This window comes from Emydura macquarii, unplaced genomic scaffold, assembly GCF_026122565.2.
Source record: "Emydura macquarii macquarii isolate MOO-44397 ecotype Brisbane River unplaced genomic scaffold, CSIRO-AGI_Emac_v2 contig_431, whole genome shotgun sequence".
In the NCBI taxonomy this organism is placed as follows: domain Eukaryota; kingdom Metazoa; phylum Chordata; order Testudines; family Chelidae; genus Emydura; species Emydura macquarii.
In genome coordinates, this window is record NW_027130568.1 from 15,067,872 (window position 1) to 15,087,377 (window position 19,506).

Consider the following 19,506-nt stretch of genomic DNA (forward strand, 5'->3'; position numbering starts at 1 on the left):
CCCTGATCGATAAAGGAGGTCAGAATGGGGTCTTTTAAGATTCAAGGAGATCTGAGGTGAAATGAATATTTGTTACTTATTCAAATTGCTGTTTTCTGTTTGTTTCTTTTCTTCCCAGCGTTTGCTATGACAGAGCTCCATGGTACCCCACAGTCTTAACGTTTATCCTGTCAGCCCTGTGGCATGGTGTCTATCCTGGATATTATTTTACATTCATCACCGGAATCCTTATGACAGTAGCATCCAGAGCAGTACGTACCCTTTATTGTTCTCTTCAGAGGCTTATATTCAATTACTATCAAGCTGGGTGTTTGTGTATTCTTTGACAAATTGAGCTATTTTCATCCCTGGTAAAACTCTGTTGACTGTACAGTAGGGGTGAATCCACATAATTCCTTTTTCCTTTGAGATGATCTTCACTGAAATGTTGATCTGCACTGACATAATTGTAGGTGCTTCCTATGATTATAACCAGCCATTGTTCTTATTGATTCAGCCAGGCAGGTACAGTGATGCCGGTCTTGGCTGCAGTCATAGAGGGAGGTGAGGCGCCATGCAAAAGCCCAGGGGTCAGTCATGGTGTGTGCATATATTCATTTGTCTCGTAATTGACCTGGTCAGCTAGAAAGAGCCTCCATCTCATCAGTGTATGCTGATAACGCTGGTTAAAGTACAGATCTTATAGATTGGGTTGAGTCAACACTTGGTGTCAGACTGTATTGGCATGTCTTTGTAGACCCCACCAGTTTCTATAGAATATGTACTTTCATTAAAAAAAAAAAAAAAAAAAAAACTTCTGCCCTTTATCGTTTCCAAAAAAACCAAACAACTTTCTGAATGGGATTCAGGTGCATTGCTGACTAAATATGCAGATAGATTGCACAAAACAGTATGCCTGAGAGGTTTGAACTGGCCTCATTCATCACAGTAGAGTGTTAGTTTTGGATCCTAATGGTTTGATTCATCCAAAAAGAACAAAATTGCCCATACATGCCCATAAGAGAGACAGCCTGGTCCAGTGGTTATGGGACTCAGGAGAGCTGGGGTCTATTCCCAGGTCTCCACTGACCTGCTGTGTGACGTTGGGCATGTCACTTGGCCATTTCCTCTCCCACTTTTACTCTGTCCTGTCTATCCAAACTGTAAACTTTTTGGAGTAGGAGTGTGTGGTACAATAGGGCCCTTATCTTGGTTGAGGCCTCTAGTTATCACTGTAATATAAATAATAATGGATGAGGAGTTTAATAGATGTGAAGTGAGTCTGCATGAGTTTACTTAAGAAATTAGTTTTTGTTTTTTTAATCCCCTTCTCCCTGATTTGTAGATAAGGAACAATTACAGGCATTACTTCCTCTCTTCAAAGCCTCTCAAGGTGATCTATGACATTGTCACATGGTTTGTCACTCAACTGGCTGTCTGCTATACTGTTGCACCTTTTGTTATGCTGGCTGTTGAGCCTACGATTAAGTTGTACAAGTAAGTTTCCTCCTTTTAACTGTTATCCCTTAGACCTATAACCATGGAGCTTTGTTGAACCAGCCAATCTATGGTGGAAGATTATTAGAATTTTGCCATCATTTGGAGGGAATCCAAGCTGTTATTTAATAGCTTCAGGAATGATTTCATCTGTGTAACTCGATGAACTCATTTAACAGTGCTAGAATAGTTCTCCTTTTCTTTCCCAGTTTAGGGTTTTGGGTTTTTCTAAAGTTCTTATTTGACCTGACTTTCCATATGTGTGCTGCTGCCCTGTTCAAAGCATCCCAGTGCCAAGTATTAGCAAGGGTACGGGATGGGGTGGGTAGCAATGACATGAACCTTGTATCGTGAAAGTTGTACTCTCACTTAAACCTAACTTCGAGTTGTAAAATGCTCATGACAAGGGATTCTGAATTGATCAGCAAGAGATAAAGATGATGCATGGCTGATTCATTGTGTATTAATATTGTTTTGTTGCTTTGCACTCTTAGTTTATGTGCAGTTACTTCTGTAATTATTTTAAAAATAGGATAAAAGGGTGGTTCTGAAGATCATGTACAGTGAAGCAGAGCATGAGTTGAAAAGGAAGACTTGTCTAAATTACTTTACTTTTTCATTTTGTGATAAAACTTGTCAAACACAGAATTACAGTTTTTGCCTGAGAAAAGAGACATTCCATTACTTTGTCATGAAAAACAAAAACTGTTAGACTCATTCGCAGCTGCTCTTTTGACTATCTGAGGGGTTTTGAATGCCGCCGCCCCCCCCTTTTTTTTAAATGAAAATGTTTAGCTAAGTTTTCTCCTGGCTTAAACAAAACAAAACAAAACGCCAACACCAATCTGAACCTTTATCAGTGTTGGCAAGATTTATTCCCAGCTACCATTTTAATGTCTCGGTGTTCTGTCTTTAGCAACAGCAACAGATAAAAAAAGAATGAAGTGCTATCACAGTGTAAATATATTGAATGTGACAAATTCATGAACACTTACGAATTTACTCAAAGGACAAAATTTTGCCTTTTGTCACCAAAGGCCATTTGAGGTGACAAAATACTAAAATCATAACCTAAATTCTGTATACTGCAAAAACAACGAGAGTCCTGTAACACCTTAAAGACTAACAAATTCCTGCGGGCATAAGCTTTCATGGGCTGCAACCCACTTCATCAGATGCATGAAATGGAAATCACAGATAGGAGGTGTGTGTGTGTGTGTGTGTGTGTGTGTGTGTGTGTGTGTGTGTGTGTGTGTATATATACACACACACATCAAAGGGTAAGAAACAACAATGAGGAGGGCAAGTGCTAATAAAGTCAATTCAGTTAGAGTAGATGAGGCCTATTCACAACTGTTGATTAGAAGGTGAAAATGTGTGAACAGTGACAATTACTTCTTGTAATGAGATAACCATTCCAAGTCCCTGTTCAGACCCAGTCTGACTGTGTCAAGTTTGCATACGAGTTCCAGCTCTGCAGTTTCTCGCTGAAGTCTGTTTTTGAAGTTTTTTTTGTAGAAGTATGGCAACTTTCAAGTCAGCTACAGAGTGTCCTGGGATATTGAAGTGCTTTCTGACTGGTTTATGGATGTTACCATTTTTTGTCTCATTTGTGTCCATTTTTATTCTTTTGCGTAGTGACAGTCCGGTTTGGCCAATGTACATGTCCACATAGCCTGACAGTCCTGCTGTGAGAGTGCTAATGCCTGTGAAAGAAAAACAGTCAGTTTAAGTTTAGCGCAGCTCTAACCATAGATGGTACCTACACATTTTCTGTGTGTTTCACTGACTCCGCACATAAGGCTAATTTATGAATTCATGGGATTTTCATACAAGGCGGTCAAGCTGAGTGCAAGGTGACTGTGTGCCTTTGGACCAGGACATTGTGGACATGTCTGTGGGTTCAGGCATCTTACAGGGATATTAGAACTACGAGAGAAAAAGCATAGCAAGGGCCCTGAAAAGTTAAGCCATTCCCAGATATGTCTAAGTGCTGGATGCTGGACCATGTTCCTCCCATGCCCAGCTCCCTGGCCTTCCTCAATCCATATTCTATGGGCCCACCAAAACAGGTGTCCCATTTTTTATTTTGACTGGCTGCTTATCCTGTACACTATCAGATGCCTTAACTTTATTTAGCGTTGTGTTTTGCCATTCTCTTTCTAATTGTCTAATGTAATTCATTATTATTATATTTCATTATTTTATTATACCTGCAAACATCAAAAAAGTTCAGTTTTAATGAATTTCAGAGAAGAAACCAAAAATTTGGATGGAAGCTTGTTTCTCATCCGGTTGCTGGTGCTGTTTTTTCAGGCACAAGCTGTGCTTGCACAAAAAGGAGGCTTTCTGAAAATGTATCCCTGTGTATTCTGTAACAATGGGAGAGGAGGCCAGGTTTGGATTTTGCAAAACCATAACCATCAGTAGTTTGCTTCTGGGTCCATTGTACCTGAATTGTCAAAGTTTAGGGTTAGGGGATTGGGAAAAGGGCTCTGGGTTTGGCCCCTTGCCTAGTAACAATATATGGGAAAATACTGGCCCTGTTGAAATCAATGCCAAAACTTCCATTGACTTCAGTGGGTTTGGATGTCACCCATAGTGTTGTGTGACATTCAGCTGTAAAATCCAAGGGCATAAAAGCCTGTCATATATAGGACTTTATCAGGTGCTCTGTTTTATGTATATACCCCTTGAACCTGGTGCAGCTGATTATAGTGCTGAACTAATACAATTTGCAGCATTCATACGATTACTAACAAGAATGTTCTTTCTTTCTCTCTTTTTGTTTCTAGGTCAATGTACTTTCACATGCACATTCTAAGCCTCCTAGTATTGCTGGTTCTCCCAATCAAACCTCAAGACGGCACCAGGAGGCAGCTTCAGAATCAAGTCACACACAACTCTATTAAAAACAAGAAAGAAAAATGATACCTCAAAGAAAATCCACTGATATTGGGAGGTGAAGTGTCATACCAAAAACAAAAGGGAGAAACTAAAAGACAATGGCATTATTATTGCTTAATTTAAAACGCTTTGGAAAGGACAGACTGGAGCTTGGTAGGCAGTATTCCAGGTGACCCAGTAACAAAAAAGATTTACAGGCTTGAGGAATAATGCTTTTGGTTTTATAAATACAGGGACTATTTTTTTTGCTGTGTTTTATATATTTAATTGTTTCATGTGTACAGATGTTTTTGATCTTTTACAGAAATGTACATTTTAATAAACAAAAATTTTGAGATTAAGAAAATAAAAAAATACTAGGAAGAGCCAGATTAGCAGTTTAGTAGACAGGTGCTCTAGGCTGTTGAATCTTTGGCTTTATGGCTTGGCTATGGCCAGAGGAGCTCTGTAGTGTAGAACCACAGAAACTTGACTCTTGAGACTGTTGGCATTGACTACAGCAGCAGTAGGAAGAGGAGGACAACAGTGCAGGGGGCATGTGCTCCCCATGTGGTTCTGAAGCAGGGAAGTGCCTGCTGCTGGTATTGCAGCTTGGAGCGTCTTAATTGCTCACTGTGACACCTGCTGGTGTGAGGACAAATTAATCTCTTGGAAATAATTTAAGTAGGTTTCTGTGAACGTTGGCCACTGGATTGGCCAAGCTAAAAAATAATATATTAAAAAAAGGAAAAAATAAGTCTATCCTAAAATATGCAGATTAAAACACCTCTAGCTGAGGCTAAATCTTATACTACAAGTGCTACCGTGGCACAGCTGTAGCACTATTTGTAAGTACTTGCTACAGTGACGGAAGGGGTTTTTCCATTGCCGTGGTGAATACAGCCCCTTGAGAGGCAGTAGCTAGGCTGACAGAAGAATTCTTCTGTCAACATGGTGTCTGCACCAGGGCTTAGGTTGCCTTAACTACATCTCTCAAGGGTGCAGATTTTTCCCACCCCTGAGTGACGTAGCTAGGTCGACCTAAGCTTTAGGTTTAGACCAGGCCTGAGTGACTAGGATAAGTGGGATGTGACTGATGTGCTGAAATAGTGCTGAACTACCCTGCACTACTTTGGAGTGATATGTTTTGATGGGATACTTTTATGATCATTAGTGCTTTAAAACTGGCAGTCACAGGTTAAAGGCTGGAGGAAGGGTTGGGAATAGATCAGCTTGTTCCTTATAATGTTATGTACTGGCAAGTAGGGATTTGTTCACACAAGAATAACAATCAGTTAAAAATAAAATAAAAAGTACTATACAAGAGAAGGGTTGTGCTATGATCAAGAGACTGAGAATCAGCAGATCACTGACTCACTGCATGATCTCGGGCAAGTCAATTAACATTTCTGGGTTTCAGTTTTCCTGTCTGTAAAACGGGGATAATAATACTCACCTACCTCACAGGAGTGTTGTGAGGTTCCATTAATGTTTACATAGTGCTTTGAGATAACAGGATGAAAAGAGCTATGTAAGTTTTAAAAACGAAGTATAATCAGAGAGGACCTTTTAAAGGAACATTCGAAAACATCCACCATATAATTCTGTAAACATCTTTAAATGTTTTCTAAGTTGGATTTTCTCAGAATCATTTAGAAATGAAGCAATTCCCTCACATACTGTTGATTTTCCTCATCTGTCTGAAGTGTAAGTTGGCAAAAAGTCAGCCACATTTATTTCATTTTAATTTTTGAATGAGAATAAATTCAAATTCTGGAGAATTCTTACAGTGGGGAGAAAAATCTAAGAAACCGAAACAGAAGGATGTAAACAGTTTTACTTTATTTTTCTTGATGGAAAGATTTTGCTCCCTCCCACAGCCTTCTAGTGTAGTGTATATTTCATGAGAGAGTTTATTTGGTGATTTCTTTTGAAGAAGAAATGGATTACAAAGATTGGTCTGAATAAACAAACTGTTTTTTGTCAGTGTGTGGCCTGATTAATGGGAAGGAAATATGAAAATCTGGGGAGAATGAGCCTGTCTCTCATGAAGCAAGGTCATTACACATATGAAGGGAACTAATCACATCTCTCAGTCTCACATTTTACAAACACAGTGTGGTTCAGATGCTGCTGCTGTTGAAATCTAAAAACTCCCCATTTACTTCAGTGGGAGCAGGATTCATCCCTAAATTGTCTTATTTTCTTTGTCTTTTTTATATTCAGTTTTCAATCTTTTTATTTAAGGACGTGCTGTAACATTTCTGTGGTGTGGTGAATCTATCTCTGCATAGTAGATCAAACCTCTAGGTGGCCTATATAGGAACTAGGAGGTTCCCTTGCAAAGTTTCCTCTGAGTTCTTTTGTCAGGGAGGCAGTGACATTTGTTGTGCACTGCTGTGAAAGTAGGAAAGGTCTGGGCTCAAAAAACCCATTCAGATCCCCTGGGAGCTGATAAGCAGTAAGAAAAGGTAAATCCTCACAGAGGCCCCGTGCCTCTACTTGCTCTCTGTATCCCTCAACAGATCCTCACCCTACTGCTTCTTGACGGTCTGACTCCAAATTTGCTGCACTGACAGACCGGTGCAGCTGGCCCCAAGACCCTTTAGAAAGGGAGAATGTAAGGTACATACCCACTGAGACCTGGATCAGGCCTATGTCTACGCAGCAGCTGGGAGGGTGCTTCCCAGCATGGGGAGACAGACATACGCTCTCTCTGCTTGATCTAGCACGCTAACTATAGCAGCATGCCTACAATGTCACAGGCAGTGGCTTAGGTTTAACACCTGAGTAGCATTCTGCCCGACCCTCCTGGGTACAGAGTTGGATGAGGCTCCACCTTTCTTAGGTCGTATGTACATATTGAGAGGTTTTTTTTTTTTTAAACTGTAAAATGAATATAGAAAAAGTATTTTAGTAAAGTAGGTGTCACCTGCACTTAAATCTCAGACTGTCTACACTGCCAAGAGAAGTCGACTTACTGTAAGTCGACTTTCAGCAGCCCATTTTTAGAAATCGCAACAGCGTGTCTACACTATGCCGTTTGCGCAGGTCTCCTGTGTTTACACTGACCAGCCTTAATTCAAATTGCAAAGCAGTGCAATGTGGGTAGCTATCCCACAGTGCAACTAGCCACAGGGGCTGTTGGGACAAGTGTCATCGTCCCATCATGCAATGCTGCTTCCCTCATCTTTCTTCCCTCCTCCCCAAACAAACAAGAAAAGTATTTTTGTGCCATTTTTTTTACTCCCTGCGATCGCCATTGCTGCAGAGACATGGAGGCAGCTCAATGCTGTGCTGTTATTGTGAGCATGACAAATACATCGCGGCTTATCATTGATTATTTTCAAAATAGAGCAAGAAGCTGAAGCACAGACAACACCGAGGCTGCCCTGCTACAAGCCATCAAGGAGCACAATTCCTGGTTGCTGCAGGCTGTAACGAGTCATCTGCAGTCTGTGGAGTGCCGGTTCTGGTGCAGGGAAACAAGTACAGGCTGGTGGGACCGCATCGTTATGCAGTTGTGGGATGATGATCACTGGCTGCAAAACTTTTGTATGCGAAAGGCAACTTTCCTTGAACTGTGCTCGGAGCTGGCCCCGTCCCTGAAGCGCGTGGATATTCACTTGAGACAAGCTACAACGGTGGAGAAGAGAGTCGCCATCACTCTGTGGAAGCAGGCAACCCCCGACTTACTGCTCAGTTGGGAATCAATTCGGAGTCGGTAAATCTACAGTGGGCGCTGCCGTGAATCAAGTGTGCAGTGCCATAAATAGACATGCTACGAAGGCTAGTGACTTTGGGAAATGTGCAGGATATAGTGGAGGGATTTGCCACGATGGACTTCCCAAACTATGGGGGGAAGGGGGGGGCATTGATGGGACGCACATCGCTATCTTAGCGCCTGCACACCTGGCGATTGAGTACATAAACCGCAAGGGGTACTTTTCCATGGTCCTGCAGGAGCTTGTGGCTCACGGGTTGTTTCACCGACCTCTGTGTGGGGTGGTCTGGGAAGGTGCATGATGTGTGCAGAATTTGGGGATTTTCTCTAACATGCAGGCGGGCACTTTCTTCCCTGACCAAACAATTCACATCGGGGGTGTGGAAATGCCAGTAGTGATCCTGGGGGATCCTCCTTACCCCTTGCTCCCTTGGCTAATGAAGCAGTACACCGGTCACCTTGACAGTGACAAGGAGTGTTTTAATAAGAGGTTAAGCAGTTGCAGAATGGTTGTAGAATGTGCCTTTGGGCATTTAAAGAGTAGATGGAGGAGTCTCCTCACTAGGCTGGACATGAGTGAGAAGTACCTCCCGTCAGTGATATCTGCGTGCTGTGTTCTTCATAATGTGTGTGAAGCGAAGGGTGAGAGGTTCCCCCAGGGTTGGACTGTGGAGGCAGAAAGACTGGCCACCAATTATGAGCAGCCAGATGCCAGCACTACGTTGCAATCTAACCGCAGAGCACTTTGCATTAGGGAAGCTTTGAAAACCAGGTTCTGCAATGAGATGCGGGACTGATTTCTGTTCCTGTATGTTGTTTGCCTTTGGTGAACCCCCCTCCCCCCCAAATGATATCTGTGCCCACCAAATCCTTCCTGAACAAGATATGATTTAATAAAGAAATGTATTAAAATGATGCAAAACTTTATTTCTGAACATTCAAGTCATGGGGAAAGAGGGGGAGGGAGAATTCATTCACTGTCTCAAGGGGTAGGGTGGTAGCTTCCTGGCCAGCTATCAGTGTGGCCGCTACTGCTTTCTGCTTTCACGCACTGCAGCCTGGACAATCTCCTCCAAGACCTCTTTGGGGGGGAGGGGGGAGATCGTCAAAGCCCTCAGTTGAGGAGCATTATGGAGGGGCTGCAGCGGGACTCTGTCCTGCCTCCGCTCCTCCTGAAGCTCCGCAAGCCGCTGGAGCATGTCTGCCTGGTCCTGCATGATTTGCAGCATTTCCTGCGTGGTACTGCGATCATGCTCCATCATTTCTCACCAACTCTCCCTGTCCATGTCCATATTCTGGGACAAGGTCAGCCTCCGCGCTCTTTGCTCTGTCTCTGCGGCAGCTGAGGTGTTCATGAGCTCGCCAAACATGTCATCTCTTGGGAGTTTTTTTCCTCTTTCTAATCTGAACTAGTCTTTCCGCAGCATTTCTTGAGGGTCAGTCCAGTGCTGAGGTGTCTACAGAATGAAAGAAAAATAACAAGGTAGCCACTGTTAGCATAGTGAAGAAAATGATACAAATGTAACAATTTAGATAATGATCCCCTGCTACCTTATAGACAATAATCGAAATGCAATGCACAGGGCAAACACAGAGCCTCATTCCATTCCTGACGTCTCAGAAGAGTCTGCTCGCTGTGCCATTACAGAGGGGATCAGAGGACAGCGTGGTGGAGGGGGGCGGGGGGGAGGAACTCTGCTGGTCTTTTAAACCCTTACAGAGAGGAACTGCGGAGACCGTGTGGGGGAAGGGGGGGGGGGAGGCTATACTTAAAACACAGATTTGCTGGACGCAGAGGGGTACCAACAGTGTTCTGCCATGATGCAGGGTCCCTTGATTGCAGCGAAGTATCCTACCTTGGAGGAACAAGGCAGCCCTCCCCTGAAAAGTTTTGCGAAGGATAACAGATTACATACATTAAAGTTTCCGTGAGATATCAACTGATGATAAACGTAGCATTTCTCATCACATAAATCAACTGTTCCTTGGGTAACCCCACAGTACAGTCACCAAAACTCCTGAAATCCCCTTTATGCCTCCTCCTCTCCCCCCAATGTAAAAGGACAGAAATGCTCAGAAGAAAAAAACTCACCAGATGTGCCTTCCCCGGGATCATTAGTGCTGCCCTGTGTGCTGCTGGACTGCTCGGGGGTCAGGAATATGTCCTGACTTTCTGGGAGATGGACACCCCACTCTCCTGCACCCTGCTCTCCTCAGCCTCCTCCTTGTCCACGGAGTCCTCATCATTGACCACGGACTGTGATCTAGTGGAGGTATCAATGCTGCGGGGTGGCACCGTGGTGGGATCGCCACCGAGAATTGCATGTACCTCATCATAGTAGCGGCATGTTTTGGGCGAGGAGCCAGAATGGCTGTTAGTTTCCCTGGCTTTCTGATAAGACTGACGCTGCTCCTTGATTTTCACGTGGCACTGCTGTGTGTCCCTCTGGTGTCCCTTCTCCAGATGGGATATCTTCCCATAAATGTCCAGATTCCTTTTGCTGGCTCTGAGCTGAGCCAGAACGGACTCCTCACCCCACAGACCGATGAGATCTAAGACCTCTGGTCTACTCCATGCTGGAGCGCGTTTGGGCTCTGCAGTAGCCATGTGGAGAACAGTGACAAAGCTCTCTCCACGCTGGCAGCACAGGAAATGAAAATTCACATCTTCCTGGGGCTTGAGGGGAGGGGACTTTTCCTGCTAGCGTGACCACTGAGCAGCACAGCCTGACTGTCCAGAGCAGTCAAAACGGGGCATTGTGGGATACATTCCAGAGGTCAATTAATTAGAATTAAATTCCATTGCGTCTACACTGACACTAAATTGACTTAACAAATTCGAGTTAGGCACTACGCCACTTGCAGAGGTGGTCTTATTAAGTCAATTTTCCAGGCACCTTAATTCAAATTAACAGTGGTGCTAGTGAAGACACGGGTGTAAGTAGGTTGATTTAAGTGACTTTAAGTCGACCTAAGTTGCCAGTGTAGACCAGGCCTCAGAAATCCTTTGGGGGGATCAGTGCAGATGCTTACAGAACCAGTACAGTTTTTGGAAGCAGTGGGCTTGGACCAGAGTAAACATTTCCAAACAGGTTAGTTCACAGCCCAAATCCTTCAAAAATAAATAAGAAGTTGAATGAATAGCCCGCTGGCTGGATTGCATTTGGTACTCTTTGCAATGGGTTCTCTCTTCAGAGCCCTGTGTCTCTGTTCCTTAACCCTTATCTCACTCAGTATTCAATGCATGCCATATGCCACCTTGGGTTTTTTCAGCACTTCGTGAAGCAAAAGCTGCTTAATGCTTATCCTCTACTACTTTCTCACTGTATTCTTGCTAGTGAGCAAACTATCATTCTCCTGTTATAGATCATTCTTAGAGTCAGCACCATGACTAAAACTTGAACCCTAGAGTTTTCACTTCTACTGAAAAATGTTCATGTGGCTTTGAGATTACCTCAGATATATTTCCTGAATTAAAATTGTATTGTTTTCAAAATGTTGAATTTCAAGCAACCTTGCTGCATGAATTGTGTCCAAGAGCTGCAAAACAAAAAGTTAGCAGATGTCTTGGAAATAATTTAAGATTTTTTTTTTCTCTGCTATGTTGTTCTCTCTAGACTACTCAGCTCACTTAGTCCAGCATAGCAATGGAATATGGCTAACCCAATTGAAGATTTATAGTTTGGTAAGATCTGCCTTTTTTTTTAAATACATGTTGAAAGGAACTTTTATTGACCTTTCTAAATACAATGCATTCTGTCATTCCTAATTTCTTTTCAGATTACAAGATTTACGATCTGATTCTCCATTGTCTTGCAAGTTGTGTTGTCACTTATACCTGTGCCAAATCAATGTAAAATGCTACCACTGGTATAAATAACTGGAGAAATCTTATTTGGTAGCAATTTATGCCACATTTGCACAAGTGTCAATTATTACACGGTATGCAAGGCATTAGAGAATCAGATAATTAATATACAATAGTGGAAAATCTGTTGAACCTAATTGTTGGCCTCACATTGCTGGTGTCTGATTAGAAGACTGTAAATTGAGAGTGGTCTTAAAAATACTGGAGTTAAATAGGTTTGTGAACTAAGTCATATTCTAGTAGCCTGTAATCACTCCTTCGGCTCAGTTTGCTGCTGGAAGGAGAAAGAGATGGAGATTGTAAAGAGATCCTCAAGACAAAGATAGATGATGCTTGCAGGAGAGAGATTAATATGGAGCCCTGAAATGGAGACAGAGAAACTAGATGCAAGAAGATAAGCAAGTGTCTTATTCATGAATGATTTAGATGAAGCCCAAATTCCAACTGATATTCATTAGCACATGATCATCTACATAATAACTAACACAGAACTGGGATATGCTGAGGAGAGGGAGGGAGGATAAAGGCTGAAACTGACATTCCAGTTCAACTCAGTAAACTGAACATTAAAAAAAAAAAAAAAATCTTGTGGGATTGGCATTTCTGGAAGGAATTAACTCTTCTGTAACAATTTCCTCACTATATTAGAGGCACAAATGTACTTTCATTTACTATCCAATATGCATGTTTCCTTTTTTCATTCTCCACTTGTTTTGATCTGTTGCAGCATGACAGGACAGGAAGACAGAATGATATGGGAGAAAAGTTAGGCAAATTTCTCTCCAGTTATGGGTGCCCTTTTGTATGTATATGCTGCACATAGCTCAGATTTTAGCATCTTTTAAAATGAAGTAGGAGTGAAAGGGCTGTAGGTTAATTTCACTCTACCCATAAATGCTTGAAACACTGCAACTGTCTGGATGATATAACTGCAGAATGGATCTTCTTGAGTGAAATCCTGGCACCCGTTTGTCAGTGGAAAAATTCCCATTAACTTCAGTGGGGCCAGGATTTCACTGGTTTAAGGTACTTGTACTTGTCACCTTCCTTTTTACTATTTACTATATTTACTATTTGTGAGCACAATTCAACATTTGCTTGATTTTCAGGTAATTTTTTGACTAACATTTAAGAGCATAATAAGGAAATTGCATTTGCTGCATTAACATGGCGCAGCATGCATTTAAAGCTTCCTAAATGCATCTTGAAACAATGCACCTCACACTTACATAGGATTGTTTTTGCTGTATAGAGACTAGCTCTGCTACCCCTCTGGAACTTTTCACCATAGGATGTTGTGAGAGCCATTCCATCCTAACATACAGCTTTTCCTGTATGATTTTCTCAAGAGTCTTAGTAAGAGCTTTTGATTTCCAGTTGTAACCATTAAACACTGATAAAACACCCTGATTTTAAAATAAAGCAACAAAAACAAATCAGTGTTTATCTAATACACCCTAGAAAAGCTCCAGAAATCATTACATGTATCTATGGGTGTGTTTACAGGGAGCAGTAATTTGCTCTGAGGGTTGTGATTTCTAAAGAGGACTAAAATATTGTGCATTAATTGGTCCATGTAGATCCTGCTGGTGCACACCAAAGGTTTTCCAGTACACTTTAATGTAGTGCTGTTTGAAACAGTGTTAAGTTAAAGCGCATTAGGGAACACTGCAAGGAGATTAACTCATTACTGTATATACTGCTGTAACGAACAATGTATAATATATAACAATGTATATATATATATAGATATGTAAAATGTTATTCATTATAGTATATATAAAGAGAGAACCCCAAAACTCAATGGATTTTTACCTCTACATAAACTCAAAATTTGCTAAAAATAATAAATTCCCCAAAACAGAAGCCCTCGTCACAATCCAGTACATGTTTCAAATTAATTCTCAGCTATATTCATCAGACAACTGCTTTCTTCCCTCCCCGAGATGGCAATGATAATATAGCGTATTTGAATTTTGTTCTTGGAGAAAACTACCTATCCATCTAATCTCATGCTGAAATTACATAAAGTGGAAATACACCTGTAAGTGACCTTTTTTGAATAGGGATCTCTGTGTATTACTGGGTCAAGATAACATGAAAATGAAAAGTCAAATACCCTGGCTGGTTGTTAGTGGGTGATCCCAGCAAATCAAGCAAGAATGATTTTGCAGCTATCCGACCAAGCTAATAGTATAGTCAGGGTGGTTTTCACATATGTTTTCAAATGTGAAGGATTACTGTAAAGTTTTGCTATGGGGGACAGTTAAATGTGAAAGCTACTATAGTAATCACAAAAGGGAATATGTTCACAGTCTTATACATTGATTTCAAGGGAAGCATGTGTTGTCTAGCTTGTACTGGAAACTTGTGGTGTTGGTTATTTTCTGCTTCACTCGACTTCAAAAACCATTGTGGTAATCATAGGTGCTGGAACTTGGGGTGCTGGGGTGTGACTGCACCCTTGGCTTGAAGTGGTTTCTATTATATACCAGGGTTTACAGTTTGGTTCAATGGCTCTCAGCAACTCCACTATACAAATTGTTCCAGCACCCCTGATGGTAATGGAGCTAGTGTGTTCCAAGGCACAGTAGACAGAGCACTGAATGTTTTGAGCTTGAACCAGCCATTACTGAGGCTTGATGGAGAGAGAGACTCTTAGCCTGGCCATCTAAAAGGGCCCAGATTTTGTAGGCAAAGTGTCTCCTAGAAGCATTTTTAAAGGTTGAATACTTTGCTACTCTGAAACACATTTGGCTTTATTAAAAACAAAGTTTATTTTGAGCTTAGTTCTTGTCCTCCATGAGTTAACGTAAAATGCCTTGCAGATTTTGCACTGCATTCAGTTTTGATCAGATAAACTAATTAGGTCTGAAGTTAGGAGATGAAGTTAACCTATTTCCCTCCTCAGCTTTAATTTAGCTTGAATTTGCAAGGTTCATGTGGATCACTGAATTCAGAATTAAAAATGTTAGTCACTTGGTAGCTCAAAGTTGAGCCTAATCTCACAGTCCTTATCCAGGCAAAACTCCCATTGATATGGAAAAGGTATTCTGACGGTATTATAAGCAGCAAAGTTTACTTCATTCCATATTGTAGAAATTTAGCTTTGGTTCTTCAGTTCTTTCTTTTTTCTACAGAAAAACAACAACCATCTGTGCAACCGTCTGTTATCTGATTAGCAAACGGTAGGAGTGGATGCTAATTAAAGATAAAAAGTTGGCATAGAGTATGTTAGGTCAACAGAGGAGCCTATTCACTCTAGTGCAGTATGTTATTAGATGGGTAAAACCTGTTTTTGGGATGGATTAAACTTTGTTAAACTGAAGGGCGTGAATGCATTCTTCATTTAAAACAGCTGTAAGAGACAGTGAAAAGACCCCAACACATAATGCTCAAAAAATAGCACCAAGTGGGCAGATGATTCCATTGGGTATTGCTTGTTTTGACCAGGTGTGGGGTGTGTGTGTGTGTATGTGTGTGTGTGTGTGTCATTCCTTGTTAATAAAAAGATTACATCAAAGAAAATACCAGACTCCATCATCCATTTCTATTCCCAACTGGACCAAACTACAAGGTCCTAAACTTTGACTAGCTGCTCAGTTCAAAAAGGGATAACAATAATAACTGATTTTCCTTTTACTAAAAAATCCCCCTACTTAATCTTTTTTGAAGATTCATGTATTTTGCTGCCATGTCATAATGAAGTGACATCTTCCATTGTTGGAGGGTGTGTGTGTGTGTGTGTGTATTCAAGAAGATTTCTAAAATCACAAAACTGCAAAGCAACCTTCTCTTGTAGATATGTTTGATTTTTCTAAGGTAATGTACTATAGAAAATAGGAACAAAGTTGCAAAGGTCTATCTTCAATATATTAATATTTGTGTGTGTGTTTCTTCATTCACATGGGTTGAGCCTGTTATTTTCTTAGCACCAGGAACAGTGGTGACAGTTGAACAATTTTATTTAATGGGAATTCTAAGTGCTTTGTTTCTTACTAATATGCTTAGCTTCCTAAAGGTAAAGGTGCTTGGCAGCTCACTTCCAGTGTATGTGATGGTAATGTGCAGTATGTTTTTCACCCTTCTATAATCCTTGAACCCCATTCATTTTTCATTGCCTCACGTGCCATCCTAGCATGGTTCATTTTAGAAAGCAGCCTCCTGACAGATACTTGAACGGTCGAAACTAGGAACTGACATTGTATAGCCTTTGGCTGAAAGCTGAGAATGCACTCCCAACTCAATGTAGGTGTGTGGTTTCAATCTGCCTGTCTGTGATAATTCATCTTCCCTGAACTCATCTATTAATGAATATGCTGAGCAAAATAGCAGCAGGAAGAATGTCAACAAACATCATGGACTGAAAAAACAGCAGCATGACTCCAATTTTCACCAAATATGTCTTGGAAGGTGGCTTGGAGGGAAAACTGACCCTGTCTTGCAAAAACAAAGTAATTGCTTTAAGCCAACTATTTTTTTAAAGCAACTTTCAAATTACTTGTAAGTGGTAATACTGGGGGTGCTGGTTCTATAGAAATTTGAAGTAATGCAAAATGGATGAAAGGTTTAGTGAATTTATTAGGCAGTTTAAGGTGGTCTGACTTGTTTTTGCTGAACTAGTTTCAAGACAATTTCTGCGGTGTAGGCATACCCTTTTGCGTCCTAGATCACTTAACCCTAATCAGCCAATCAGTTTTAATGGCTGGGATGAAGAACGTTGGATGAAAAGGGGGAAAATTACATTAACAATATTTAGCATATACTTAGGCATACATTTATGTAGCACTTCACATCTTTAATGCACATTGCAAATATTAATTAATTAATACCGCTAGTATCAATAACGGTGATAGTTGCAGATGAAAAACTGCATTTTTGCATTATCCTAAATACTCAGATATCCCTACAAGACTGTGCAATATGGTTCATGGTGCGTCACATAGACATCTCTTTGGATTCAGCTACCAAAATATGCCACCTATTACACCGGCCTGTACTGAGGGAGTATATCTCTCCTTTTTCAAATATTGCATCTGGAATACAAATGGTTCCTCAGAGGTACCTTAACAGTGAAAAGTCTCATAAAGGCATCCTGGAAAGCCATATCAATATCCCACATAGAGTAACGGGCTCTGCTGAAAATAGCTAGGTTAAAAAGTTTTCCTTTTGTAGTGTTCAACAACTTAAACAAATACATCTTGCCAGATTGGACCTCCTTTATGGATTGCACATGCTGAGTAAGTAGATCCTAGTGTGAGGTTATGACTTGAGAGTCTTAAACTCTATCCTGCAATTTGGTATTGGCCTTACTGATTACATTTCATGCATGCAGCTTGGATGTGGCTCTTAGTTACCAGTCTCATGCTTAGTCTGATCGTAGTTACCAGTGCCCTTGGTATCACTCTTTACCTTCTCTATCTGTTTTCTTGCTTCTCACTTTCTTTTGTACAGAGTTAGCAGGTATGACTGAATATCTCTTTATACACACACAAACTGCACTCTGTTTATAACTCTGTTATATTGGTACTAGCATTAAAGTGGTGTCCCATATACCATGTATTATCAGGCCCTCTGGTTGTATTAAGTGGAAAAGTCTGTTGGTGTTGGTTGTGTTGGCCTCCTGGTGCTTTTGGTTAGCAGTGCGCTGTACGGAAAAGCAGATCTACTGCTAGCAATCTTCTGTATGATAGTACAGCATCCTGTTTATGTTTGCCCAAATTTTTCCTCACTACTGGCTGATGATGTTTGAGAATTTTTCATACAGGAGAAATTCAAGGTGATGGGTGGGCAAACTTCCCAGGCCTGCCCCTGTAACTTACTAGCTCTCTCCAGTCATAGATTTGCTGATTAATCATTAGGTGATGAATATCTCCTTTTTACCAGAGCTTGGAAAAATTCTTCCGTCTTCCAGACTGGAATCTCCTGCAATCTTCCAATGCTACTGCTGCCTGAAATAGTATTAAGACCATAATCCCCTAACCAGGCTCTCACAACTTTTCTTAAAATGTTTTAAATAAATGAAATACCTGCTAAAGTCTCGGACCACTGGTAACCTGGGATGCTGCTGCTTCTGACCACGCAAATGGGTTGAGATAAAATAAGGGTATACGAAGTACATAAAGACTTTAACTTGTGGCCTTGCTGTGATGCAGAATGTAAAAGGGGAGATTCTTATTTCTTAAATAATGGTCAAAACTATAATATATTCTTTCATTGTCTTGGCAGGACCTTCCACCGCTGCTGAGATGAGTCAGCCTCCCAGGCCCAATGAGAAGAGCCCAAACAATCAGGGGAAAAGAAATAAGATCATGGACAACCTGTTGCAAGAAATGCATAATGACTTTGGATGCAGGTCAGCCAGGCACCTTGAGTTCCACACAGAACAGTTGGAACAGAAGAGGGAGAGGGAGGAAAAAACTGGTCGGGACTGCCTTGAGCATGGCCAAAGCATGAAGGGAGCATGACTGACAGCAGCAGAGGGATCTAACACCAGTGGATTTTCTTCTACGCTACCATGTCTTGCAGCCAAGGCAGGTTTGGGACATTTCTGGGGTAGGGTGGACTATGCGTAAGTTGATGCACTCTGGGAATGGAAGTGTGCCTGGGCAGATGTACTCTGTTCACTTGACCTCTGTGACACGGCGGGGCAAGGAGACAAGGCACGCTGACAATGTACAATTCCATTACCAGTGTGATTGCACTGATTGGCACCACTGTTGGTTTTCATTGCATGTAGCACTTCTCAGTTTTGTTGCCATTTGCACACTTTCCCCTACTGGCAGCTGGGCTGCCTGTATTGGTTCTTAATGCAGTATATTTTTTTATTGGTTTGATAATTTACTTGTAATAAAGGTTGGATTACATGCAACTGCATGGATCGTCGTCTCACAAACCTCCATTCCCACAGCACTGACAGTTGACTTGTCGATGCCAAAGTGGCTAGCCTATGAACTACAGCAGCTTCCAGATTGCAATCACAACCTGCTTCTGGGCTTGCATGGCCTCCCTCATCATGTTTCCTGATGCTGAAAGGTCAGGGCACCTCACACAGCTCCATGAAGGTGGACCTTCCTCATGCAAAAATTCTGCTGTCACCGCCAGTCATCTCAGCTCTGAATAACAATGCAATCCTGCCACTCTGGCAGTTCTGGTGCAGGACCACAAGTACGGTCAGCATAAGGGGAATCCACAGCTATCACAACTAGTGTCATCTGTCTCCATTCTGCTGAGGCAGTATCTAGCCTACATTATCTCCTTTCCAAGACCTGCCACTGCCACCTTCTGAGGGCCACTAGCTGTCAGCAAAATGCCCTCCATCATGCCTCCTGCTCGCTGTCTGCATCCTGCTGCATTAACACTGCACTTTGTACTTTATAATGATTGTAGGCCATTTTTTAAAATAGCCACGGATTCAACATATAACTAAATCACATAACTCCAGTCCCACTTACATCTTGGCTGTCACTTCACCCTAAGATTCTCTTTTTCCTTATGTTCTCTCCTTCTATCACATCTGCTCCCTTTGTCTTTTCTTACCTTTGTACCTGTA

The 19,506-nt window shown here is 41.5% G+C and overlaps 1 protein-coding gene across 2 annotated transcripts in view; it reads left to right on the forward strand.

The window, feature by feature from the left end:
- The window catches only part of MBOAT1 (membrane bound O-acyltransferase domain containing 1), a 75,528-nt gene extending 56,709 nt beyond the window's left edge, over nt 1-18,819 (forward strand). Inside the window, exons 11-14 of one of the 2 annotated variants that reach the window (XM_067537590.1) lie at nt 119-251; nt 1,325-1,476; nt 4,272-4,438; nt 18,183-18,819. In XM_067537590.1, the coding sequence (XP_067393691.1) occupies nt 119-251; nt 1,325-1,476; nt 4,272-4,407 (421 nt within the window). In that variant the 3' untranslated portion in view covers nt 4,408-4,438; nt 18,183-18,819. Of the gene's footprint in view, nt 1-118; nt 252-1,324; nt 1,477-4,271; nt 6,349-18,182 lie in introns of those variants that run through there. The other variant, XM_067537589.1, reaches the window with a different exon arrangement.
- The last annotated feature ends 687 nt before the right edge of the window (nt 18,820-19,506 follow it).